The sequence below is a fragment of the Cryptotermes secundus genome, unplaced genomic scaffold (genome assembly GCF_002891405.2).
Source record: "Cryptotermes secundus unplaced genomic scaffold, Csec_1.0 scaffold48, whole genome shotgun sequence".
Taxonomy (NCBI): domain Eukaryota; kingdom Metazoa; phylum Arthropoda; class Insecta; order Blattodea; family Kalotermitidae; genus Cryptotermes; species Cryptotermes secundus.
This window is the reverse complement of record NW_019722965.1, coordinates 208,145-235,007: the sequence shown is the minus strand read 5'-3', so window position 1 is coordinate 235,007 and position 26,863 is coordinate 208,145. Positions and strand designations below refer to the sequence as shown.

General features: G+C 41.3%; 1 protein-coding gene across 2 annotated transcripts in view; it reads right to left on the bottom strand.

Moving 5' to 3' along the window:
* LOC111861543 overlaps nt 1–26,863 on the bottom strand; it is a 63,373-nt gene that overhangs the window by 4,572 nt on the left and 31,938 nt on the right. The window contains exons 3-5 of one of the 2 annotated variants that reach the window (XM_023846201.2): nt 15,708–15,936; nt 11,782–11,907; nt 270–403 (exon numbers count right to left, since the gene is read on the bottom strand). In XM_023846201.2, coding sequence (XP_023701969.1) covers nt 270–403; nt 11,782–11,907; nt 15,708–15,936 — 489 coding nt within the window. The remainder of the gene's footprint in view (nt 1–269; nt 404–11,781; nt 11,908–15,707; nt 15,937–26,863) is intronic. The other variant, XM_023846202.2, reaches the window with a different exon arrangement.

The window sequence follows — 26,863 nt, the reverse complement described above, 5'->3', positions numbered from 1 at the left end:
AAAAAATAGATCTTAGAGAAAGAGAATGGGGTGGTATGGACTGGATTGATCTGGTTCAGTTGGAGACCAGTGGAGGGCGCTTGTGACCGCAGTAGTGGACCTTCAGGCTCAACAGTATTTTGGGGAATTCGTGAGTAGCTGAACAACTGATGGGCTTCTGTTGGACTCAGCTCCATGGAGCTAGTTATTTATTTGGTTAGTTAGTCAGCCTGTCATTTAACCAATAATTTGATCAATTTAGTCCTGTTAGTCACTTAGTGCCACTGTACCTTGTTCGAGGGCTGCCCCCCCATGGCTGGACACTTGCAGAACAGTATCGGAGAAGCGCGAATGTTGAGAGGCCCTGTTGCTATGCATCCCGCGCGACATCATGGCCAGGTCGCGATCTCCATCGTCGTAGTACCTGCAGGCAAGTGTATAACAGGCCCGCAGCATTAACCGCTGAGAAACGTAGCTCTCCAACATTCATGTACATGTCCTTTTGTTCTCATGTTTAATTTCCCAGGCTTTGGATGGATTTAGGTTAAATTTAGTTTGGTGAGCCTACACTAAGCGTTGCAAGGGGAAATTCGGTTTTGTCTACTAAGTCTTTACAGTACAGCAAAATGGTAGTCACAGAGCCTTGGCCTCTCGAACACTAGGATCACGGGTTCATATCAGTTTCGGGGTATTGCCACGCATGTTCACGTTTTTTTCTCTCTCTTACATTTGGTTGTCCTTTGAAGGCAAAGGTTTTGCAGAGTGGCCGATCCCTCGTCCAAAGAGCCCAATCAAGCTTCCAAAATTTTAAATTTTCTGAATTAATTCCGAATCAGATTAAAAGAACTCCTGTTCCGTGAACACTGAAGTAGGTAAATGAAACACTGCGTAACATACGAAGAACTGGTAGTCCACAATTTATGACTACGTTCACATGTATCAATAAGTGTGGTTTTCCGACTTCCCACCGCGACGGTCCGGGTTCGGTCTCAGATTAAATTATTTGCGATTTGTTGTGGAAAAAGTGGTACTGGGACAGGTTTTCTCCGAGTACATCGGTTTCCTCTGCCAATTCTCATTCCACCGACTGCTCCACACTCATCATCTATCATACGGGGCTGGTACAATAGGCCAGAAGTGGCCGACGTACCAAGTGGACGCAGTCTCACCCCACCACAAGAAACTAAAAGAAATAGAAATTAATTTTCATTGAAACGTTCCTCGATGCAGCATATTCGTCTGAACAGAGAGAAAAGTAATTGGAGTGCTCATTCTGTTCAATTACCCTTCTCTGCAAGGATTTACTCTATTTCTGCTGCAGTTCTCCCTTCGATTCTCTCTCTCTGTCTCTCTCAACGACAGACAAACATCTGCAACAAAAGTACATCGAGAACAATGGGGAATGGAGAAACCTACAGGAAGGAGTTTGTAATCCAGGCTTAGTATGCAGTTGAACTTTTGTTTCAAGTATATGATGTATGAATATTTTGAACGATGCCAGGAGATTTAGTCTTCAGCCGCCAGTACATGTCGGCTGATTTGTCTTCAACAGAGACAGTGCGAAACGCTTGTATAACATCATTTTGTTACGAAACTTCTCTTGTGTAAATGGTCTCATGAACTGTGCAAACTATAAAACACGCTTCAGTGATCTGTATAGGATGTGTAACGTTTCAAATTTATGTATAAAATGAACAAAATATACATAAACTTTGTTCTGAAATCATATTTGTTCCGTTCACTAAACCGTCTATTAACCGAAGTCTCTTATTATCAGGGCGAATGTGGGAAAAAGAGGACGTTCTGGAGCGTAAAACACGGAACATTTACAACAGAACCTAGTTTCTGTATTCTTCCACGACAGTTCCTGAATGCAGATTTGACTTTTAAACGCTAGAATTTCAAATCCTTCCTCTTATCTTATTTAGGCCGAGACCGTGTCATAACTCACGCGGTTAGTCGCCAGCTTCCCACAGAGGCGTTCCGGGTTCTGGACTAGGTCAGGTTATGCGGGATTTGTGGTGGACAAAGTGGCACTAGTGCAGGTTTTCTCCGAGTATTTGGGTTTCCCCTGCCAATTTTCATTCCACTGCCAGCTCCACACTCATATATCGTCCGGGGGTGATATAATAGCCCAGTTAGTGGCCGGCGTACCAAGTTGACTCGGTCTCACCCCACTTCAAGGAACTAAAAAAGAAGTTAGTCCGACGAATTGAAATATATTTTGTAATTATCTTTTGAAATATGTCCCATCGCTAAAATATCTGTTAGTCCTAGAAGAAGAAATGTGCTTTAAATGTTCTTATTTGACAATTTGTGTGTCACCGAGGCATGGCATGTCCTCGGGTTATAGATAAATAAGACGGCCTTCATATATGAAGGGTGCCCACCAAAATAAAATTCAGTAGCGGACAGCTGAGAAGGATTGGTCTTCCTCCTTGGGAACTGGGCAGATTGCCAGCAACCTCTCAGCCTTACGGAATGTCACACAGGATCTGCAACTTTGGCAGATTCAGCGAAACTACTTAAGCAATGGATAATGGACGAGAGATTTAGAAACTGGAGTTTTGAAGAAATATATGTGTATTAGGCTGAATTTATGTGACCCTCAGTGGGGGCAATGGTAGTGTGCCTCTGGGTTCTGTGAAGGGCGGGGAATTTCTTGACAAGCCGAGCGTTGATTGATCCCTGAAGGAAACGTGTGTGCTCCAAGTAGTTACACAAATATTATATCGTGAATATTTTACCACCTAAGATATATTGCCTGGTATCTTCGTTTCCTCTTTTGTGACAAACAGTATTACTTTCACACATTTAAATAAAAAATAATAAATATCACAGGTACCGGTAGCGTAGTTGGTTGAGACACTATGCTACAAGCTGGAAGGTCGCAGGTACAAGCCCCGATGAGATCATTGGATTTTTTTTCAATTTACCTAATCCTTCCAGTCGCACTACGGCCTTGGGGTCGACTCCGCCTATAACAGAAATGAGTACAAGGAATTTTCTCTGGGAGGTAAAGTGCGGCCGGCGCGTAAGTCTTACAACTTTACCGCCAACTTTGAGCAGATTGTCTAGATACGGTGGGACTCTCAACGTGCCACAGCTCTATGGGTCTTCACGGACTGTTACAGGGAGAGCTTTATCTTTTTACAAGAAAACAGTAAATTTTATCGTGTAAACAAGCTAATATTTCCTTACCAAGCACGTAGATATATGTAATAGTATGAGAATGAGGAAGTGAGGTTTATTTGCAATACTTATGTTCCATGTTCCTTGATTTTTATGGAACTCGAAGTTACATTACCATGTTTACAATAACCACAAATTGGTCTGTATCCTAAGTTAGATACATTTTAATATTATCCTTCAATCTAGGCCTGAGTCTTCCATGTGTTACCTTCCCTCCATATTTTTCGGCCAAAGCTTTCAATGCATTTCTCATTCTTATCATGCCTGCTACATGAGTTTCTCGCCCATCTGCCTTGATTTGGCTATCATAGTAATGTTTGTAAAGAGCACAGATGTTATAAGGCAAGCATTACCTTCTATTTCCAGAACTCCGACACCGTGAGCTCGTATCCCATTCAGGATATGGATGTATTTCATCTTATCTGTGCTTGTGTTGTCTTCTGTATGTACGGGCCTTGCGATGGGAAGATCTCATATACTCGTACAAGGAGCCCCACAAAATATTAAGAGTTCATAGCCTAAGAAATTAATTCTGAACTAGAACGAACCAGGGGACCTAATCCGTACAGCAGAAATCAAAGCAGTAGACTAATATAAACTGCGAAATTCGTTACAAAATTGTTTTGAATCTCTAGTCACTTCCTTCTGCTTAGGTTCAAAGACTTCCTATGGAGTTTTCTCAAATGGTCTCAAATTTTGTTCTTCTCTTACGTAAGACTCCCATAAAATGCAGGAATAGGAACGTTCTTATATAAATTGTAAGTCAAAGTATTCTGAACAAAATGCTAGTAAGGGTTCCTCGAATTTAGTCGGATATTAATTTTCTCATGAAAAATATTTTGTTTCTGGCTTTTCCTTCACATTTAACTGTGCCACATTTTCAGTAAACCTACCAGATCTCTTTGTATTGTGATCCTCTTGTACATTCTGAAGACGAGACATGGATACATGCTTACTTTCCTTTGATATCACTTCCAAAGGTGTTTCATTGCTAGCGTCCAGAGGAGCTTCTGTGTCTCCTTGTAAGACATGTACATTTTCAGCCAACAAATTAACATCGGCTTACATCAGAAGAGGGAGCACGTGGTAGCGTAGTTGGTTTAGGCATTATACTACAAGCCGGAGGGTCGCGGGTTCGATTCCCAATTGGATCAATGAGAAAGTGTTTGAGCCTCGACGTCTGCCAACCCTACGGGCCTTCGCGCTCTGTTACAAAGATAGACTCACCTTAACTTATAATCGACACCTAATGATTGTATGCAAAGTATCACTATTATTTTGCTGTACACGAATGTACTGATTAATTTAAAGTATGTTAGTATTAAATTTAAGGTTATTTTAAAAATAAAGTGAAACAATTATAGTTTCATCCGACTATAAATTAGTGTTATGTTAATTATATTTTGGGGAACAATTCCAACGAGTTCTTTTAGTAATTCCTATGTGAGTAGGGCGTTGAGTCCCTTATTTTTATATTCATGCATCTATGCATCGCTGTATTACGCAAATCGGGCCTAGTTAGAGAAAGAAAGCTGATGCAGAAAAGTGTACGAACGACAGAAAAAGAATCTGCGGCAAAAATCACACTCAACACATAAACAAGGAGAATTGGGACGAAATGAAACATAAGAACACAAAGAACTAAGCATAATTTAATCAATAATACAAAGGAACATCAATTGAACGGATCCAAAGATGAGAGAATAAACATAATATTAAGCACCCGTTGTAAACAGAAGCAGGATAAGTACCATAGCAACAAGAATACAGCCAGGATCAGTCGATCTAATGACGTCACACACAGAAAACGACGCGACGTTGCGCACAACATAACACGTTCACGTAGAAATTTGCGTAACACAGCGATATATAGATACATGAACATATAACTATATATAAAAGGGGCTCGCATAAACGCCCTACACACATTAGAATTAAAAAAAAAAAACACTTTGGAATGGTCCCTTCAAACATATATGACAAAACATTAATTTATATTAACATTAAATTTTAAATATTTTATTTCATTTTTAAGTTAAACTTAAAATTAAGAAGTTTTAAATGAATCAGTAAATTCCTATAGAGCGAAATAACAGAGATGCTGTGCATACAAACATTATAGGTCGATTATAATATTGGACAAATTGTAACATATGAATCCATATAAGGTAAAATGAAAGTAAAATTGTCGCTGTGCTTAACTAATTAAGCACTGCGCCATGAAGACGTATGGAAGAGTGGATATATAGATCACGTTTTCTTGACCTCGGCACTACTTCACCCCTCGACCGCTTTACCACTGGAGAAAGATCCACCGGTATGCACTGGGTAGGAGGTTGGGTGGACCCCAGGGCCGGTCTGGACGACGTGGATAAGAGAAAATTCTTTACCCCACCGCGATTCGAATATCGGCCCCTCGTTCTTTCCAGCTTCGTAGGTAGTCGCTTTACCGACTGAGCTATCCCGTATATGGATTCATATACGAATTAAAAATCAATAATTTAAGTTCGCTTGATGATGACTTCATGAGAAGTCAAAACATGTAGCGAAAATGTATTTTAACCCAAAACAAACGTACAATTAGTACGATGAAAGTGTAAGAGAATTATTTTTTAAGATTTGTTTTGTCGACAGTAAAAACGTCAACAGGTTGTTGAGGAGAATATTTGGACCGAAGAAAGTTGAAGTGACAAGGGGTTGGAGAAAACTGCATCATAAGGAGCTTCATAACTTGTATTTTTCTCCAAGTATAATTAGAATGATCTAGTCAAGGAGGATGAGGTGGGCAGGGCAGTTAGCATGAATGGGGAGACGAGGAATGGGTATAGGATATTTGTGAGAAAGACAGAAAGAAAGAGACCACTATGAAGACCAAGGCGTAGGAGGGTGGGCAATATTAAAATTGATCTTCGAGAGATATGATAGGATGGTATGCATTGGATTGATGTGGCTCAGGATAGGAACCAGTGGAGGGGTCTTGTGAACATGGTAATGAACTTTCGGGTTCCGTGATATACTGGAAAATTCCTGAGTAGCTGCAGAATTGGCGGTTCCTCAAGAAGGGCTCAGCTCCATGAGTAAGTATATATATATGAAGGATTAACACGGTTATTGATCTCAGAACGCAATTCTTTCGCGCTAGCTTGGATTAATATTGCAGTAATTTTATCGGTAGCTTGCAGCTGTAAGCTTTTCAATGGGAACCTCAAAGAACAACGAGCAAGTTTCAGTACTCGTGGCTCGACTATAGGTATGTAAATCTGACCAGTTTCATTATCTCGGCGTGAATTCAGTAAGCAACAGAACAAATTTTTGTATCGAAAATATCGTTGGATTCTGCAAGCACATTGCCGTTTTCATTGTCTACATAGTTGGTCTTGTACAAAATATTCATTTTATCTTTTCCAAATTTCTCTGTTGAAGTAAGGTCGAAGAAACAATCTGCAAGCATATCACCATTCATATCAGCCACCAGGTTCTTCCGACAAAAAGTATTAAATAATTCATTTTAATTTTTGCTTGACTGTCCGGATTGGATTCTGGGGCCCACACATCCTCCTATCTCATCAGTCTTTTCCTTGAGGGAGAAGCGGTAGGGACACGAAGCTGGCCACTCACCTCCATCTAGTGCCGAGGTCAATAGCTCCACTCCCCCATATATCCTCATGGCGTAGTGTTAAGTAATGACATAGGAGCAACTTTATATTTTATTCTAACAAGTTTTGTTGGGATATGTGAATCAGAATAAGCAGACCATCATTCTCATCGCCTGCCAAGTTATTTCTATGAAAAATGTTAAACAGTTCGTTTGTTATTACCTCAACAAATTTAATGTGGGATCATAACTCTCAATAATAGCCTATATAACTTTAATTTAATATCATACTTTTAGAATAGGGAACATACCACAATGACAGCCATAAATTTGTTCTTCTTTCCATTTATTGTACATAAGGTGCAGTGTCTGCCATATATGTGTGTGTGTGTGTGTGTGTGTGTGTGTGTGTGTGTGTGTGTGTGTGTGTGTGTGCGCGTGCGATTGTGCGCCTCAATGAGTTATGTCCAATTTACCGCTCATTTATTAATCAATGTTATAGTTTTATTGGTTGCTTTACTCAAATCTGTCTGGTAGAGTTAATACGGATTTTCGTTTATTTCTGTGTGTTTACGGTACCATGCGTCACAGTAAAAAAATACACAGAGTGGAGAAATTATGAATACGTTTACTGCTGCTGGTATACGTATGTACTACTATTTAAACCTATAATGCCAGTATAACGGTGGTCTGTTTCTTGCGATAAGCAAGTAAAGAAGTTAAAAGGTAGAGCTGTCCTTGCCATAGGCCGTGGAGGCCCATAGGGTTGTGAGAAGTAGAGACTCTCACATTTTCTAGACAATCAGCTCAAAGATGTCAGTGAGGTTTTCAGCTTTACGCACGGGCCGCCCTTTATCACACAGGAAGATTCCTGGTACTCGTTTCTGTTAGAGGCTGAGTCGACCCCAGGGCCATATTGGGGCTGGAAGGATTAGGTAAATTGAAAAGTCCTAGGACTTCATCGGGAATGGGACCCGCGACCTTCCGGCTTGTAGCATAGTTCCTCAACCAAGCACGCTGCCGCGTGTCCCTCATGAAGCAGGTCTCAGTTGAAATCTCAACAGAAGAACCGGCAATCGTATTTGAAGTTGCCCGCAGTTTTCCTTATCGTATTCCTGTACAGATGCCACAGCACCCCCCCCCCCAATCAGGAAGCTGCGGTATATATTCACCCTGTTATCCTTTAGTCCTCTTTTCTCTGTGTGCTAGCAAACCATGTACGTGTAATATAACGAATGAAATGTCATGCGCTCAGTGTTGCTTTGTTGCTAGGTAACCAAATATGTTTCTAAAGGATAAAGCGACACGGCAACGTATAACGGAAGGCGGTTCTGGTTCTTTAGAATCTGAATTTAAAAAATGGTTTTGTTTCTTGCAGTTTCTTGTAGGGAAGTCTTTATGCAGTTGATTTACCTTGTCAACTGAGAAGTGAAATATTTAACCCTCTAAGGCACAGGTGTGCTGAACCTCTTGCTTTAACATAACAAAAATCTACGCTCTACCCACAGAGCATATTTGTGTGTGTCATATGGATCTGACAGTAAACAGCGATTGTTCCCCTGAACAGTATTAACCTGTTGGTCTTTGTAGCGGAGACATAATATGTTTCCTTTGGGGAACGAAATAAATATTTGTATATTATTTAGTAGAAATACACTCTATAAAGGAGTTTTTAATGGCAATATAATATAACAAGGCAAGAAGGAGTTGATGATTTTGTACATGTAACTGGCTTGGTGAAGACGTGGGTTGTTCCATAATTTTAGTTCAGTTTATTTTGAGAGAACTCCATGTGACAGGTTGGCCTACTTCGAGGTTTCTTCAGTGTACCTTCTTTCAAGTGCCCCGTTAGAGTTTACATTCTTTATGCGATGTAATAAACATGCTTGCAGAATGTTAGTAAACTAATTATGTACTTCACTGTCTTAAGAATTAAACGGAGCAGAGATCTTCTTCAGTAGCTAATAGTGACTCGGATATACGTAGTTAAGAAATTGGAAACGTTGTACAAAGCCCGAATATGTACTGACGTTTTTTACTACTTGAAAACTTAACACTTTTACATGTTTCGGTCCCTATAGACCATCATCAGAGGGACATCGATAATTTTGTAAACTACTATCACAATGGGTGTCTTGAGTGTTAAAATACCTATACATACAATGGTTGTAATGCACAATATATATATAATCCAACTTTTTCACAACTACAACAGCTTTCTTGGTATATTAAAGTTTTTAAAACTTTGTTATTTAAGTTACAATTTATAAACCAAAAAGGTTCCTGTCCTTTCTGCTATTGTCTTATGTTCAGCCCCCGTCAAGAGAGACAATAGGAGAAAGGACACGAACCTATTTGGTTTATAAATTTTATCTTAAATAACAAAGTTTTAAAAACTTTAATATACCAAGAAAGATGCTGTAGTTGTGAAAAATTTGGATTTTGTATGTATTGTGCATTACAGACATTGTATGTATATGTATTTTAACACACAAAACACCCATTGTAATAGCAGTTTCCAAAAAAGTATCGATGTCCCTCTGATGATGGTCTATAGCGACCGAAACATGTTAGGGTGCGTAGTTTTCAAGTAGTAACAACTTCAATACTCACACTGGGCGGAGTTGTCTTGCCTTTGTAATTGTTAGTGTGACGGACCAGAATGAAACAAATCGAATGTATTGACGTGTTCACAAGAGTTAGCCACTGGGGCCTCTCCTGAGCCAGGTGACCCCAATCCACGCCTTTCCATGCAGTTTGAGTTCCTTACTATTTTCCCATCTATACCTCTGCCTTCCAAAATCCCCTTCCTTTCGGTTTGAACACCATAACTTAGACTTCTTGCTGTCCACTCCTATGCATGCTAAATACCCTGCCCATTCATTCTTCTTGGTTTGATATGCCTAATAATATGTGGCCAGGAATACAAATTATAAACGTTTATTCAGCTTGTACGTACTTTCTTCCTCCCGAGATAAAGGTAAAATTGTCCCTGTGCATAAGTAATTAAGCACTAGGCAGTGAAGACTTGTAGGGGGACTGGAGGTAAAGATTAACATATTCGTGACCTCGGACTAGTTGGAAGTGAGTGGTCAGTTTGACTCCCCCGCCGTTCTAGCCCCAATGAAATAGCCGACGGTAACCACTGGGTGTTTTTCAGAACCGGTCTGGACTTCGTGGAGGGGAGAAAAATCTTGAATCTATCCGGACTCGAACTTCGAACGGTCGGCCCTCAAGCCTGTCACTTGTGCTATCCCTACTAGGTCCAAATATTGTTCTGAGAACCCTATTCTCAACCACCCTCAGTCTGTATTTGTCCCTTAATATGAGAGGCCAAGTCTGACACCCATACCAAACAACAGAGAAAGTTGTAGATTTCTGTACCTGAAACTACATATTTGGAAGGGAAATCCCATACGGAAGGCAACACAACATTTTTCTGCCAGGCAGTGAATGTGCTCATAGCCGAAACCACACATAAACTGTGTCTGAATATTGCCAAAAGATGTCACTGCTGGAGATTCTTTTCTATATATGGCAAGTCGTTTAAGATTGAATTCCGCCTAACACATGGTCCGATGTGGACGTCTGTTCAGTACTCTGTTTTTGGATGCATAAAGGCGTGACCTGAGTGGTTTGAACGGCTGTTGTACTGCGATGTGGAAAGCAAATGGAAAAACTAACACATTATCATTTTTCCTGGATAGTCTCTTTCAAAAAACAGAGACACCATGTATGCGAACCAGAAGACGTAAGAAGATGCTGGATGACCTTGGGGACAGAAGAGGACATTCTCATTTGAGGGAGAAATCTCTAGATCGCATTAAGGGGAGGAACTGTTTTGGGAGAGACTGTGGACCTGTCGTCTGACAGATTACTCATGAATGATGAAAGGACTTAAACCTAGAATTTGTGTCTCTGTATGGAGAGGGCATTGTGTCAAGGAAGCAGTTTTGCTTTGCTTTTAGTGTAACTAGCTACTGAAAGGAGGCGTTGAGACGCTGGACAGGAACGCCATATGAGTGGTTGCAATGCAGTCTGTGATAGGTGCTGGGTCCTTCACCCTACAACCCAAACTTGCCCCCCCCCGAATTCCATTTATTTGGGCCAATAAAGAAGCAACTTTGGGCAATTCAACACAAGTGAATTGCGTCGCTGGTTGTCACGAATGAGCGAGTGTAGCGGTAATCTCATCTCGAGGTAAGACAAATGCCTTAATAGGCAAGGTGAATGTTTTCTAAAATGTACAAATGTATGTCTCTTCATTGTCGCATAATGCCATAACGATACAATTACAAGGTCTTTTCACAAATGAGTTAAATTACAATGTCGAAACTCCCTCATGCAGAGCAGACGGGAGAACTGAGATCCGGAATTGAATGGTACTAGACTCGCGCAACAAGTGATGGAGTATGGTCGCGCATGAGAGGGGAATGCGAAGGGAAAAATTATTGTGGTGGGGGTATCTCTCGCCGTTATCAGGCGATTTGTCCCCGCATAAAGCTTGGAAGCAGACTGACCCGCTTCACCTCTCTGTCCACTTTTAACTCAGTCTCTTTGTCTGTGATTACGATTCTGACCAAAAAAACAGATTAATATTTCTGTGCGCAAACCATCGTTCGTTGCGCGAGCTATAGCAAGGATTCCTCGAATTTATTCTGTCCTTAATGTTCTGATGAATATAATTTTTATTTTGACCTATTACTGTCGTCCCGCCATATATGACCTGTACCACGTTTATACATATCTGTTGCCTAGCTTGTCCAGCTTTCTGGCGAAAAGGCTTCAATATATAAACGTAGTTTTAAAGCCTTAAGTATGAGTTTTAAAGCAGTTAATATTATTCCAGCGTAGTTTATTTTAAAGAGAACACGGGCAAATAAAGGGCATTTTCCCCAGTTCACACTTATGTTATTGTCACAGACCTCCGCCTTATCTCAGCAGCTGATACTGTTTTGCAAACCAATCTGAACCTCACGATGGACAAACTGCTAAGGGTGGTTTTGTGGGCATACCTGCAGTCCGTGTCCGAATAGGAGGACCGACACTCCGAAAGCCCCAGAGCGCTGTCGGCGGACCTCTGTGAAGTCCGGCCCGATCTTCGAAACGAAGCAGTCCTCGACCTACCGGAATATCTTGCTCTGAGGAAGAATAAGTAAGATGGCGATTAGGCCTATAGAAACATTTTTCTGTGTTGAGTACTGTATCAGTATCATGGACATGCGGCATTCTTGACAGAATATATGAATGGGACTATGCCCCTTGCTACTGCTGCCTAAAATGGGCTCTTGATGACCAGGAAGAAAGCAGCAGTTCGGGACATTGACGGAATAACGACTGGAAACGGAAAACCGAAGACGTCGCAAGGAAAGGCAAGGAAGCGGTCGTGGGCTACTGTGGCGCGCTGTCCATTAGTTACGGTTTGTTAAAGATGCCGCCAATATCCCAGTCTATACAATGACTAATAAGACGATAAACAAACAATGAATTGGAAGAGAAATTGAAAGAAGCAGTCATGACCTAATCAGAGGTTCTGTCCTGACCTTTGCATTAATAAGCTGAGGAAAACAACGGAACACCTCAGTCAGGATATCCTGTGCCCTGTGGCAGAATTGAATCGAACACCCGCGAATACAGTTCATAACCTGGAGCGTAGTTGCTCAGTGACACTACCTCAGTTCTTGTCATGTGTGATTGTGGGAAACCAAGACAAACCTAACAAGAGGCCGTGACTTGAACCCAGGTCTCTTCACTGGGAAGAGAAAACGAGGAGCTTCAGTTAAGCAGTTTGCAATATCCGTGAAGGTGTAATATCGATTGAAGCGATAGAGAGGATATATTTTACGAGAAATATCGATTATTTGTCTCTTTGACTCTTTCATCTTTTTCATTCGTCACTTGGTAGTAGAGGTCCCTTGCGATGTTTCGTATTTGAGAATGCCAGTCAATAAATGCCCCACTCTATCTCACAGCAGTTACTTACTTACTTACTTACTTACTTACTTACTTACTTACTCATGGAGCTGAGCCCTTCTGGAGGAGCCGCCAATTCTGCAGCTACTCAAGAAATTTCCGACCACTTTATGGAACCCGAAGGTTCATTACCGTGTTCACAAGAGCCCTCCAATGGTTCCTATTCTGAGCCTGATCTATCCAATCCATACTATCCCATCCTATCTCTCTAAGATCCAATCTAATATTGTCCATCCACCTACGCCTTGGTCTTCCCTGTAGTCTATTTCCTTCTGGCTTTCCCACCAATATCCTATACGCATTCCTCGTCTCCTCCATTCGTGCTACATACCCTGCTCACCTCCTTGACTTGATCATTGATACACAGCAGTTACGTGTAAATATTAACGTCACTTGAACAGGAAACATGTAACTTGTTTCTGTTAGGAAATCGTTGCTGCTAATGGAAAGGGCGAAACACAGGAGCAAATCGTAAGGTTACGTCCCATTTCAGTAATAACGTTACCTCCGTGAGGCAAGTCATGTTGAGAAGCGAAAGGTCGTTCAGCTGATCAAAGAATTCCATGCGTTCTTTGGAACACAAAATTTCGTTTAATTCTTTTGATGACCCCCCCCCCTCCCCGACCCACTGTCCCCTGTCTTGCGCCAAATAAGCCCGGTCGACAAACTCATATATTATTTTGCATTCGTCATACTGCTTTTCCCCTAGCCTTCTGTAATGTTCCCTAGAGACAGGTGTGCAGTAGCAGAGGAGTATTTCTTAAATAACAGTAATAACACGAGGGTCAAAGTTAATGTCGATATATCAACTACCGAAGTTGTTTGGCGTCGAATTACGCACAGTGAGTCAAGAATAAGGTGATTTATTTGTCTGCTTTAAGTTAGCTTCATGACTGATTAATGAATAAAATTACGAAATACCTTAGTAAAAGTAACGAGTACTGGGTGCATAGTCGCTGTACCAATCTGCTTCATAATATGTAGGAGTCTAAGCGTCGGCATATTAGGGTCGTTGTGAAGTGCTTGCAGATCGAGAACAGTATGGACGTGGCCTAATTTGACAGACACTTCTAATTCAATGGTCTGAGCTCTTCTTCGTTAGCTGTAGAATATTTGAACCGTGGCCTCCTGTAGTATATCGGGCTTTCAAGATCTTTATGTAAACTAGCAATAGGAGTCCTTAGATGAGGGATCAGATCATAGCAAGACTTCTGCTTTACAGGAATTAAGGACAAAGGCATACAAATACTCATGCACTGATCGGTATTCGAAGTAGTGTTCCCTGTGTTTGAGAGGCTCACGCTTACGTGGGCAAGGAAATCGGCATCCAATGGAAATGCAAGAAACCACGGGATTGGGGCGCCTGCGCGAGCTGTAAACGTGCCCTTTCACTGCGGTGATATCCTGTAAGAAAAGAGACCTAAATCTTCATGGTTACTTCTCTTCTACCCTGAAGATGGAGGTATCAGGGACAGGTTCCACGAAAACTTTGAGAAATACACACCAGACTTTAAGTTGTCTTAGGAAAGAAGACAATCATCATTGTATCCACTCTTCTGCCCCGAAGATGGAAGCAGCAAGTACCTCTGAAACTTTGTCTATTGTCTACCAAACCAAACTTCTTCATATCTAAAAAAAATCCTCTTTTCCTTTACAGCCATGGCCTCTTTACCCTGAATATGGAGGCAGTAGGTGCCTTCGAAACTTAGGTAAATATCTACCAAGCAATGTAGACAATGGAACATTACTCTCTATCCATTTAATAGAAACTGTTTCTTATCACCCGAACTTCATACTGATCAGATCATCACCCCAATATATTCTGTCCGTGAAACCTGAAGTTTCATTGGCAATTTGTAAAAACCCGCAATTCGACCCGTCATGGGACTGCTTAATACACACTTATAAACTGTTCCTAAAAATATAATTTTAATATTACCCTCCATCTGTACGATGCTTGCCAATTTTTCCTTTATTTATGATGGTTCAAATACTGCAGTTACTTTCCATTACCCCGTACATCATCAAACTCATTATCATAATATTAACTTTATATTGTTAAGTCGTTAAGACCTGTTCCTATGAATCCCAGAATTGTCGTAATCTCTCCATTGTCGTCTTGGTCGTCCTATGTTTCGTTCTCCCCTCATTTGTGGAAGGTGGCCTCATATATTCTTGCCAGATAATTCTTAAAATTCTGTAGCTATTCGTGAATGCTTTCGACCATATTTGTAACTTTATTTTTTTTTTCTAATAAATTATGCTGTATTTTGCTGAAACCTAGTTCTGTGCGACGTCAAATTTCTGCGATTGTTTTCGGTTTAATATCAAGATGTCACTACACTAATCAAAAGCTTCTTACGACCCGATGTTATATGAGGGTAATTTTCTCTCAGCTGATTTGTATGCAAAACTATCCCGTAATTACACAGTATATTTTGCTGAATCATTGTAACTTTATGTCAACAGCTGTCTTCAGTTCTGACATCACGATTTCGAAGTAAATAAAATCAGATTACTTCTCTCTTCACCTTTCAATCTATTCTTATACTTCCTCTTTTAACATGCATTTCACACATTCTTGTAACTTCAGTGATTATGTGGGAAGTTCAGCGCTTTTCTAGTTGACGCATTGCAATTTTGTAGTTCACCTTCATAATTTATTATTATTACCTGATCATCTGCATATATTTGTGTTTTAATTGCTTTATTTTTTGTAATTTATAATTCATGCTTGTAGCCCGTTTCAGCTCTTTCATTATTTAATACGTAAATTAAACACAGCAGACACACATTGCAGATTACCGTAACATTATTACATGAAAGTACAAATTATGAAACTCATGACTTTGTAACTTCGTCCATTTTCATGATTCTACCTCATTTTTAAGTCTAAATAAAGCGACTTCCTGGAGATGCTGGTTCAACTTTCTTTCCCCAAAGAGCAGAGTGACCCCCATCTACTCACCCCGGCTGCCGACTGCTGCCTCTCAAACTTCTGCCCCGCCTGGAGTGTCCCTTCTTTGGCTTCCTGGTGCAAACATAGCAGCATACCCGCCAGTACAGGAAGCGGAAGGACTGCGCCATGATGTCGCCTATATTCGAGAGGCACAGCAGCATCATGGGAATCCCCAAGATGGCGTAGAAGATCGTCACTACTTTTCCCCATTGTGTCTTAGGAGCTATGTGTCCATAACCTAAAAATAAGAAGAATTACGTCCGAATATAAGGTTATCCCTTATTTCTCCAATGAGGAAACGAGTTTTTTTTAATAAAATTGACTATGTCATTTAGTCCTGAGGGTTGTAAGACGTAGAAAACGTACTGTTAAGAAATAATAAATTCGGAAACCTGAAATATAATTCTAAGTATATTCGTATATATCTTTATAATCAACAATTATAACTGCTAATACTACTACTAATACTACTAAAGAGTGCTCCGACAGAAGAGGATAGGTGTGACTCGCGTAGTGAGATACGACGTAGTAACACCGCTCTTTTCCAACCCGCCTTTGCTTGTATCGGCGCAGTCGGAATGGTGCTATCCCTGCTACACCTGTTTCTACCATAGGACAGTGTATGATGGCTACTGGAAGTTGTCCTCACAGATCAAACTAAGGAAGATCGGTATAGGTACGGGAAACTAGCTGGGTCGGTTTGCATGGGTCTCAGGGTAGCGATGCCGAATAAAGCGTTTTTCTGAGAGTTGAGCCAATTGACGTTTATTCACCTGCTAATTCACCACATTGTTAAATTAATATATTCTTAGCTTTAAGTTACAGTGTTACACTATAGGCAAGCTATGTCTCGGAGCGTACAAGGGTCACGTCCGTTCAGTTCGGAATATTGTGAAAGTCTCCCCTTTGTGGAATGGCTTGCACCCCCACGCCTGGAATTCGAAAGATGGTGTTGACATATACATTTTCATCCCATATTCCGTAGGAAGCTTGAACGAGGCAACCCAATCCTACTGGCCCTCATTCACAGGCAATTGTAACAAGCCCTGACCTGTGTAAGATTTGAGGCTTTCACGGCGGTGACTATGAAGAAAGCAGTCTTCTGGGATTTGGCACCGTGTATATGTGGTGTTAACCGACGTTTCGGAGGAACGTATCGCCCCCATCTTCAGGGTAGAAGAAAAAGTATAAGAAATCTGCAAGCGACAACACCGTGAGAAACGGTAAAGCAGTCTGCTTTACCGTTTCTCATGGTGTTGTCGCTTGCAGATTTCTTATACTTTTTCTTCTACCCTGAAGATGGGGGCGATACGTTCCTCCGAAACGTCGGTTAACACCACATATACACGGTGCCAAATCCCAGAAGACTGCTTTCTTCATGCTAATACTTACTTGCATATTTATTCTTACCGACCAGAAAACAAGGCGACCCCTCTTGTATAGAAATAAGTATTTGAGAAAATATCTCGCCTCATATTCAGGCAAATCCGGAACTCAAAACAACTTAACACTACTCTAGAGAATGTACATATTGAGATTCCGTTTCTACATACAAGAAAATCAGCCGCTACCAAATTATCAGTATTCAGTGGTTTGAGAAAAAAAGTTTATTTTTGAAACAATGAAAGTTTGTATAGGCATATTCGCTTAATATTAGAAATAGTCGATTATTTACTATCAAGGCAGGTTAGTGGTACACATATTTACCACAGGACTCTTCTTGTTTTTTCACACGACTATTTAAGATATCAGTGGAAGCTTATACCAAGTAATAGGAGACCGGAGGTAATTACATACTGAGGAGCTCCATAACCTTTAATTTTTCCCTAATGAATTTAAAATGCTCAATCAAGGTGTATGAGTTGGGAGGAGCGTGTAGCATGCATGGGGAATATATGAGATGTGCGTACATTTATAGTCAGCATACCGAAAGGAGAAACTCAGTAATGAGTATTCAAATGGATTATATAGGAATTGGATGTGTACTAGACTCATCTGGCTCAGGACAGGGTCCAATGGCGGATTGTTGAGAACAAGGTAACCCTCTTTTGTGTTCCAGAAGAGGCGGGGAATACCCTGACGGCCAGCTTTGTAAATACTGTTTCATACAGGTCATACAGAGTGATGTGATGATGTGACAGGTCCGACCCTGAAATGTTCATGAAGCCACTGGCGCCCGGACAGCCGGAACCAGAAGCACATGCAACTTTTCTATAAGGAGTACCATTTCGGATTCTGGTGTCGGGTGATGCGTTTCCGAGTGCATGAGCAGGGCCTGACTGTCTTGGTCGCAGCTGTTACCACGTCCTTACTTTCTCTTTGAAGGATGGAAGCAACCACACATGAGCACATCCACGCTTCCATGCTCCATATTTCATTTCATTACGACATTCTGTTTGTGTATAGGCCATATATCAGCCGACTTATGTCTTTCGAAGAAAGTTTGTGATTGTTCGCTTACATATTGTCACATGTCCGGGTATCCGTGACAAATAATTAACGAATTACTGATTTGACGGAGGTGTTTTATTGGATATGTTTAAGTTGTAGCCACAAAGAATCATAAAACTCCATATTATTACTGGAATAATAGCACACAAAGCAAAGTCTTCACATTTCAATTCTATTATTCGTTTGTAGCCTCCGGGACTCTGCTGTTGGATTCTGTCTGTCAGTCCGTTATCTTCCGTTATCATCATCATCATCATCATTATGAACTGTGCAGACTTACGTTTGCTTTAAACATCTATTTCTAAGCCCAGTATGTGTGGTTGATCTGTCCCTACTATGTAGCACCTGCTTTAATTTGTTTCCTTATTTACTTGTTAATGTATTTATTTACTAGCTACTTTTGTACTCATTTGTTTATTTGTTACAGCATTTTTTGGTATTTATTGCGCATGTACGTATTTATCTTTATGTTCTTTTCATTTTTTATGCAACTGTTTATTTATTTACGTTTTGAGCTCTAGGCAAGCAAGCGAAGGTCGCGGTAACCACTGAAGCTTTGTGTCCCCCAGGACTGTCGTTCAAATCTCAGTCCACAGACAGTATTTCTTACGATTTCTAGCTTTTCTTCAGTCCCTTCAAGGAAGTCCTGGAATACAACCTCCAAGTAACACGCGATCGGATTATGTCGCATACTTTCCATAATCACACTCCTATTCTTTCACAACAGTTTGTTAAATGAACATCAACCATTAGGCCAATTTTATGTATGTTCTATTATACATGTCTCTCCTTTCCTCTTTTTTTTCGTGTGTGTATTTATTCTTGATACGTATTTGCTATTCTACAAGAGTAAAAAAATTACGGTCGCTTGGTCATCTCTAGCGGGCAACGAAACACTGGGACTGGCGACTATTTCCCATTCTGTATTCGATGGTTGGGTCTGGAAGTTATATCAGTCTCATTCTGATACTTGCAGCACAAGGGAAGTAGGAACCACATCCAGTTTATTAAATATTGACACAATTAAAACAGCCTTTGCTTTTGTTAAAGGTTTTCTAGAACAGTAAAACGAATGGAGAAAATGAAACTTCGGCGAGGAACTGAGGCGAGAAGCACAGCAGGGTATTTTCTCCTGGTAACCAAATCATGGCTTCCAGATTCTAGAAACAAATTTCTACCTCTGTATATGTAGAATTTTATAGCTAGAAACAACATTACAAGTTCAATATACTTTCATATTCAGTGTATCGCATGAACTTTGATGAACAGAATTAATTATGTAATAAAATGTGTTATTCTCTGTGATTGCAATGGCGCGTGCAAGGAAATGGCGCTGTGCATCACTGTGACGTAGTTCCGCAACTTTTCAACCAGCCATTGTTTCTCATCTACAACAATAGCTTCGCTATGGATGGATGGCTTTCACCTGCTGCCATGGTTACCGAACACGAAAGTGAGAATAAATGATCGTGTCAAGGAAACATCTCAAGATCCAGACTACTGTTGGCAGAGAAGGTGAAAATAAACTTGGAAGATACGATGCTTCGTGAAAAAATTCCTTGCTCCATTACCACTTCTTCCTCCTACAGCTTTTCAGCTGAAAATAATTCCTGCTTTCTACGAAACCTGACGATTCATAAAGAGCATTCGAGCATACTTTGACAAATTTGACGTATAGGCCCATTGTTAGGCAACGACTCGGTGAACACATTCCCGCCGAAGCGTAAGCGCGAAAATTAGGACGTTCATTGCTAAGCAACGGATTAGTAATCACACTTCCTCAACAATAGAGAGACCGTGGTTTCTGCGTGGCCCGTGCCAAGGGATTATAAAGAGACAGAGAAGCTTGCAATGTTCGCAACATCGGACAAGGCGAAGCCCGACGTAGAAAGTATAAGAGGCTTAAACTTAAACAATGTGACTTTGACTTTGACTTGTTTGACTGAGATGTTGTCGAGAAGTGGTTCGAGTTCTGCAGATGGGAGTCGAAGATGATTGAAAATAGCAGGAAAATAATTAAGCTCTGAAAAGACTTCATGTTTTGAAGTTACAGTGAGACTGCCATAAATCCGTTGCCAGGATACGACTAGAGAAGACTGAGAACCCTAGTTTGTCTGCATCAGTGAACTGTAAAGTGTGTAAATCAGTAGTAGCTCTGTATTGCCTGTAGTCCCGAGTTGTGACTATGTAAATTGCAATAAATCCAAGCCTCGTCTACACGTGACAATATTTCCAACTAAAATCTAAGATCCACTTCAGTATTTCTCGACATGTTGGCCCAAGAAGAAATCCGCTAATTGTTACTTTAGAGGTACCGGTTTAAATGTAGACTGGGGCAACCTTTCTATCCTGACTGAGGTTAGCTACCTATTTTCTCAGACGTATCCTATTGATATAACTTCTTGAATCACAACATTGTCAGTTTCTTCACCATCGTCTTCCCGATAAATTGCATTCCTTTCCTATTTCATCGTCTGTCCGAACGGGCTTTCAAGTTGGTAGACCGTAGTTAAATTTGCTTTCAGTTGAATAATATAAGATTAGCCTTTCGCAATCTTGACTCTCCCCGGGTTAAATGACCATGACACGAAGCTGGCTACTCAAGTCCCTTTAGTTCCTTCTTCAATTCTTTTTATTTATAATAAGTAAAATTAAGATTTAATTCCATCAATTACAATAATATTGTTTAATAATGAAATGGAGCCTGTACATTTTTCAGCCAAATATGACCGCCTCTGTGGTCTAGTGGTCAGAGTTCCTGGCTACAGATCAAAAGGTTCCTGGTTCGATTCCCGACACTACCAGATTTTCTGAGAGGTAGTGGGTATGGAACGGGGTCTACTCAGCCTCGTGAAGGTAATTGAGGGGCTATTTCAAGAAAATAGCGGCTCCGGACTAGAAAACCGAGATTAACGGCCGTGGGGATCCGTTGTTGTGTTGTGTGCTAAGAGCTTTTGTGAGCTTGTGCTTAATTAAGCACAGGAGACAACTGCGCCTCTACCCATATTAATTCTTCCATTTACTGAATAAATATTTACACGTTTCGCAAGCGGCCTTCGTAGTCTAGGGGTAACGTTCCCACCTCATGACTCAAGGTACGCGGGTTCAAACCCGGCGGAGGTCGTGGAATTTTTAAGGGCGGAAAAATTCAGGGAACAAGTCCTCCGGGAGGGACTTTAAGCCGTGGGTCCCGTGTCATAGATTTACGGCACGTAAAAGAACCTCATATCTCTAGGAGACCTCTGAGCTAAATTTGGCTAAAAGGTTTCCCGCCCAAAGTAGTTTCCAATGCCTCCGGTAGATGGGGGAAGTATTAGGTACCACTGCCAGAGGAGGGGGGACCTCTCTGACACAAAGGGACTAACTGTTAGATACCACTGCCAGTAGAAGGTTGGAACTTCGCTGGCAGAAAGGGGCTGATAGTAAGCAACAGTACCGGTAGGGTATGGAGACAGTAGAAGTTAAAAGGGGGACGCACAATGGACCAATAACTGGTCTAAGTGCATGGGGAAGCCCACCCCCTCAATACTGAATACTGAATACACGTTTCGCACATCGTCACATTTTTCAACTGTATCTAACCTGGCACATCCATTGAGAGCTCTTAAGAACACCGTTCCTTTTGCGTAAATTTTATTAAAATTTTCTACCTGACTTAATCAATATTTCACTTTCACATAATAGCGTTGAACCTATAAAATAAAACACAAAGTGAAGGCCACACGCACAGCTCCGCATTATGTCAGGGGAACTGCGCAGAAGTCGTTCACTCCATGTGCAATCCATTTCTGCCCCACTTTGTCATCGTTTACGTTCTGTCTTTACATAAGCGGCCATAGTCGAACCGAATTCTGTCCAGTTTCTTTGGTGCGGAAATCTCATTTGCGACGTAGAAATTTCAGGTACTAACTACCAGAAGTCGAGGACATGGGAAGGAAAACGGGGAAGAAACGGCTACCGAGACAGAGAAGAACTCTGTCATTTTGGGCTATAAGGCTGTGTAGTCTATTGAAAGTCAACCGACCCTTCAGAGGAACAAATTTCCGTCTCCAAACTCTGCTTGCAACCTGCTTCATGCTGTTTCCTTACTTGGCTTCTTCTTCGACCGTGAAGATGGAGGCGACATGTTCCTCCGACTTTCAACGGACTACACGGCGTTATCACAGAATTCTCCATAACCACAGCCGTAAGAACCTCAGATACTTTATACGGAGAGAGTGGTCACCTTCACTGGAATGAACCTCGACCTGGTGTGCAGGTAACGTTCAAGGCTTCCATTTGGAAGGTGGTCGACTCGAATCTCGCCCGGGACATCGGCTATCCTGACTGAGGTTTTCTTTCCGTGGCCTTCATCAGTCCCTCTGAGGAAATGTTGCAATAGTTCCTCAATTAGTCCATAGACACTTTGTTCTAAATTAATTATTTCACGATTATATTGTCATTGGAGCCGCTATCCCCCGAAACACTGAAGTGTCGTGAAATAAACCACGAAAAAAGATTTTGAACTTGTTGCAAAAGGAAGGAACACGAGAGGTATAGTGAGTCCATGCGAAAGCTGATTAAGATGTCGGGATAGGCTTGAGTCTTATCGGGAGATATATTGGGTTTCAGTTCCTCCGGGCGAAACAGAAGAGGTAACTAACTACGTGATCCTTACGTTTGTTGTTGTTTAAAATGTTGAATGCTGGCGCCATGTGGCGCGGCGGCAAGTTGCCAGGATCGCTTGTTGAGAGTCAAAATAAGAATCAGTCAGCAGGATGCGTGGGCAGGGTGGAACAAAATCCATCACATCTCCAGATATCCCAGCGCTCCGTATATTGACATGTACAGAGTGCATGATACTCAAGACCTAACATTAAATAGAATCCTACGGTAGTCCGATGTTGCGAACATTCTCATTTTCATGATTTTGTATGACTTCTGCTTGTTGCCTGCATAATTTTGTTGCAAATTCATATACGTACGGGATTTTGAACGCCATGTGCGAATCGCGGACCGGTGTGCGCCTTGGAAAATTGCCAATCGTGCGATCTAGCCGGCCTGGGTTTCTGGTTATGTAGCCTCGGGTCTGACTTTACGGAAAACACGTCCATTGCCTGGAGGTGGACGCGTACTACTGTCGCGTATTGTTGTAGGCATTACCTAACAACAGGCCGTTTACCAAGAATCTGTCTCCAAGGGAACGTGTTTATCGAGCAGTTGCCTAGCAATGAGTATGTACGTCACAATATCATTAGTACCCACCTCGGTACTTGAAACACAAGGATGAACCGATGCGCGCAACTTGTTTCCGCAAAACGACCTTAACGTATGAAATATGAAATTATTTATTAGTTTTATGACTGTAGCTGAAGATTTAACGTTCCTATTAGAATATTCTGCCGATCTGTCTAAGACATGTACTGTGTTCGCTCGCTCGGATGCTGGGACCATGGTTTCGAATCCCAATCAGGGAATAGATGTTTGGTATGTTTATGTGTTTATTCTTTTTTTTTTCTTGTCCTGTGTTTAGGTAGAGGCCTAGCGACCAGCTGATCACTCATCTAAGGAGTCCTACCGTCTGTAAAATGGCAATGAAACTGAAAAGTTAAAGGCCAGGACCCAAGGGGGCAATAGAGCCAATGAAAAAAAAAATTAGAGTATACTGTATGAATCATGATGTGGTTTCAGAAATGATTAGATATTTTTATGAACGATTCATTGCATCCAGTTGCCGTTCTGTCGCTTTAAGTCGGGATTCCTCAGTTAGCCCTCTTGCGTTCCAGGCACTCTTTGCTTTTCTTCTTATAATCTAATTATCGTTGCCAGGTCGTATGCCATGTTTATCCGTCTGGCCTCTTCTTAGTCTTCCGACAGATATAAACTCCTTTACCTTTGGCTGGGTTCCAGTAGACCGAAGAAACCTGCAGAACTTAAACAATGTTCAGTTGGTCTTTGACTTTTTTGTACCAGCTGAAAAAATAGAATCTAATAAAAAGTTTGTTATATTCAAATACGCGACAGAAAAGTCTAGTCAGGTTTTAGGAATTTAACTTTCATCCGCAATTTCGTATTTTCTTTCTACATGTACAGCTTCGAGCAATTCGTTCTTACTTGCCACTTTATCTTTCACCTCCCTGCAGGACTCTTCCTGTCATTTTCTATTTATGTCGGAGATCCTTTTAGGAAAATCGCAGCCTTCCATTTTCTGTAGGCTCCATGTACAGCCATTTTGTCTACAGGGCTGAATCTTTCCTCCGCGGAGATGCAACATCCATTATACCACAGTCCCTTTCGCAAATCATAACTACAAGTGAAAGTGTTCACTTCTCTTTCAAAGCTTGTTTCTGCATAGAGATCAACTCCCCTCCTGAAACAGAATACCAGTCCCCCTTGCAAACCGCCTAATGTAGGAAGCGTCACAAATAATCTGTACAGAAAATTTTGTGGCGAAGGCGGGCCGGGTGTAGACAGGCATTTCGCCTCCTCGTACTTCTATTTCCCTACTTGTGGTAATTAAATAACAATTCCTTTAGACGTTTGGATGGTGAAGGCTTTGGACTAGTTAAAGAGTTTGCAAAGCAATTTCCAAATACATTCTGCGTGACTGTGATTCGCCTGTTAGCCTCGCATAATTTGTTCTCTTTACTAAACACGTTTATCGTGATGAAATCAAGGAGTATCATATGAGCGGGACATGTAGCACTTATACGAGGAGATACGAAACTAATATAGAATTATTGTCATATATCTTGAAAGGCATATACCATTTTGAGAATTGAGTGAGAGGAAATGAGGGAGAAGATGAATGTATTTAGGATATTGGTGGGAAAGCCAGAAGGAAATAGACCAATGGGAAGACCAAGACTTGGGTGGGTGAACAATATTAATTGGATCTTAGAGAGATAGGATGGGGTGGTATGGGTTGTGTTGATCTGGCTCAGGATAGGGACCAGTGGAGGGCTCTTGTGAACACGGTAATGAACCGTCGGGTTCCATAAAATGCCGGGAAGTCCTTGAGTAACTGAACAATTTGCGGCTTCTCAAGAAGGGCTCAGCTCTATGAGTGAATGAGTGAGTGAGTGAGTGAGTGAGTGGGAGGATATTAAAATGGAACTTAAAGTGCATGGGAGGAGAAGGCGTGGAATGGACTCACCTTGGTCAGGATATGGTTCAATAGCGGGTTTAGCAGAAAATGGCAATGTTAAGATTCCATGTTCAGCAGGATATTTCTTGACTATCTGATCGACTCTCACTTACTCCAGGAGCACTCAGCTTCGACAAAATTAATTGCTCAGTATGAATCATTTGCGGATTTAAATGTGACGTAACAGAGGTAGCTTATTTTACCACAAAATGGTGGCCATCAGCTAGAAGGCTTCACATCTAACCATGGATACTCCCATATGAAACCTTGCTACAGCTATGTAACCATGACATGACGTGCTTTCAATTAATGGTTTCACAGCACAAACGGAAAGGAATTACATGTCGTATCTGACCTTTCGTTCGTGATAACGTATATTTGAATTTTAAAACAAAGTCCGACAATGTAGACCTTGGCATAGTTTCTGTCACCTGGGTCACGGGACGTATCAATTGAGGGGGCAGGAAGCGTGAAGGGAGACACTGACAACAGGGTCCGACCGGTCAGTGAGACGATTTGATTACGGCTTTTCCTCGACCTAACAAGGTTTCCATCAACGAAGCACGTTTTACGGGCGCAAGCAGCAAAATGCAGCATTCCTAAAAGATAATACCCAATGTGATTTTTGTTGGTGGATTACTATACAACGCTTCCAAGGTTTTTATACGAAACGCCGAAAGATGAAATGTCTGATGAGTTAGAAATAATTTGAAAGGAAGTGATCTTGTTCTGGTCGAGGTAATATCCTGGAATTTTCATGCAGAAACTGACGAAAAACACGAAAAATCTCAGGCAGGATAGCCATAGCCTAAGCATAGACTCGCACGAAGAACCTACCGAATATAAAGCGAAAATGCGACCTCAGTAGAGAGTTCAAACATAGACTGCAATGATGACATTAAAGGGTCTGTGTCATAATACTTTAGATGAATGTACGTCACGGCGTTTATATCTGACGTCTTCAGTGAAATGAAATATATATGTAATATTACGCGTTATGCAGGGAAGAGTAAAGTATTAAAGGAATTTAGTATAACGCAAACGTGATATTTGCAGCGCTGGGAAATATGGCTCGTATAAACAATATAATTTTTCATCATTTGAACTTCGTTTTTTTTATTTATTCATTTTTATGTTATTTAATGACGACATAGCGGGTGGAACAGTTACTATGCAATAACCGGATACAAACACATTTTTAGAGCAACGAATCGACACGCGAACAATGGAGGTACTGTTTGAGACGGTGTTTTCTCTGGTGGTCCGTGCCGATAACCGACACGCGAACAATGGAGGCACAGTTTGAGAGGGTGTGTCCTGTGGTGGTCCGTGCCGAGGATTTATAAGTGGGACGAAGTGAAGATTTAGTTCAGTGAGTGGGAGGCGGGATCGAATACCTCCACCGTGACCCTGCCAGTCGTCGGAGGCGACGAAAAGGGAAATCTCAAATTTGATACAGTAAAATATGGTCGAGAGTCCCAAGGGACTCAGATCCGAAAAAGACTGCGCTGGCAAGGTCCAGCAGCATTTATAAAAGAGAGACCCGTCCTCTCGTCAGAGATGGCGCCCCAAAAAACAAGACCGTAAC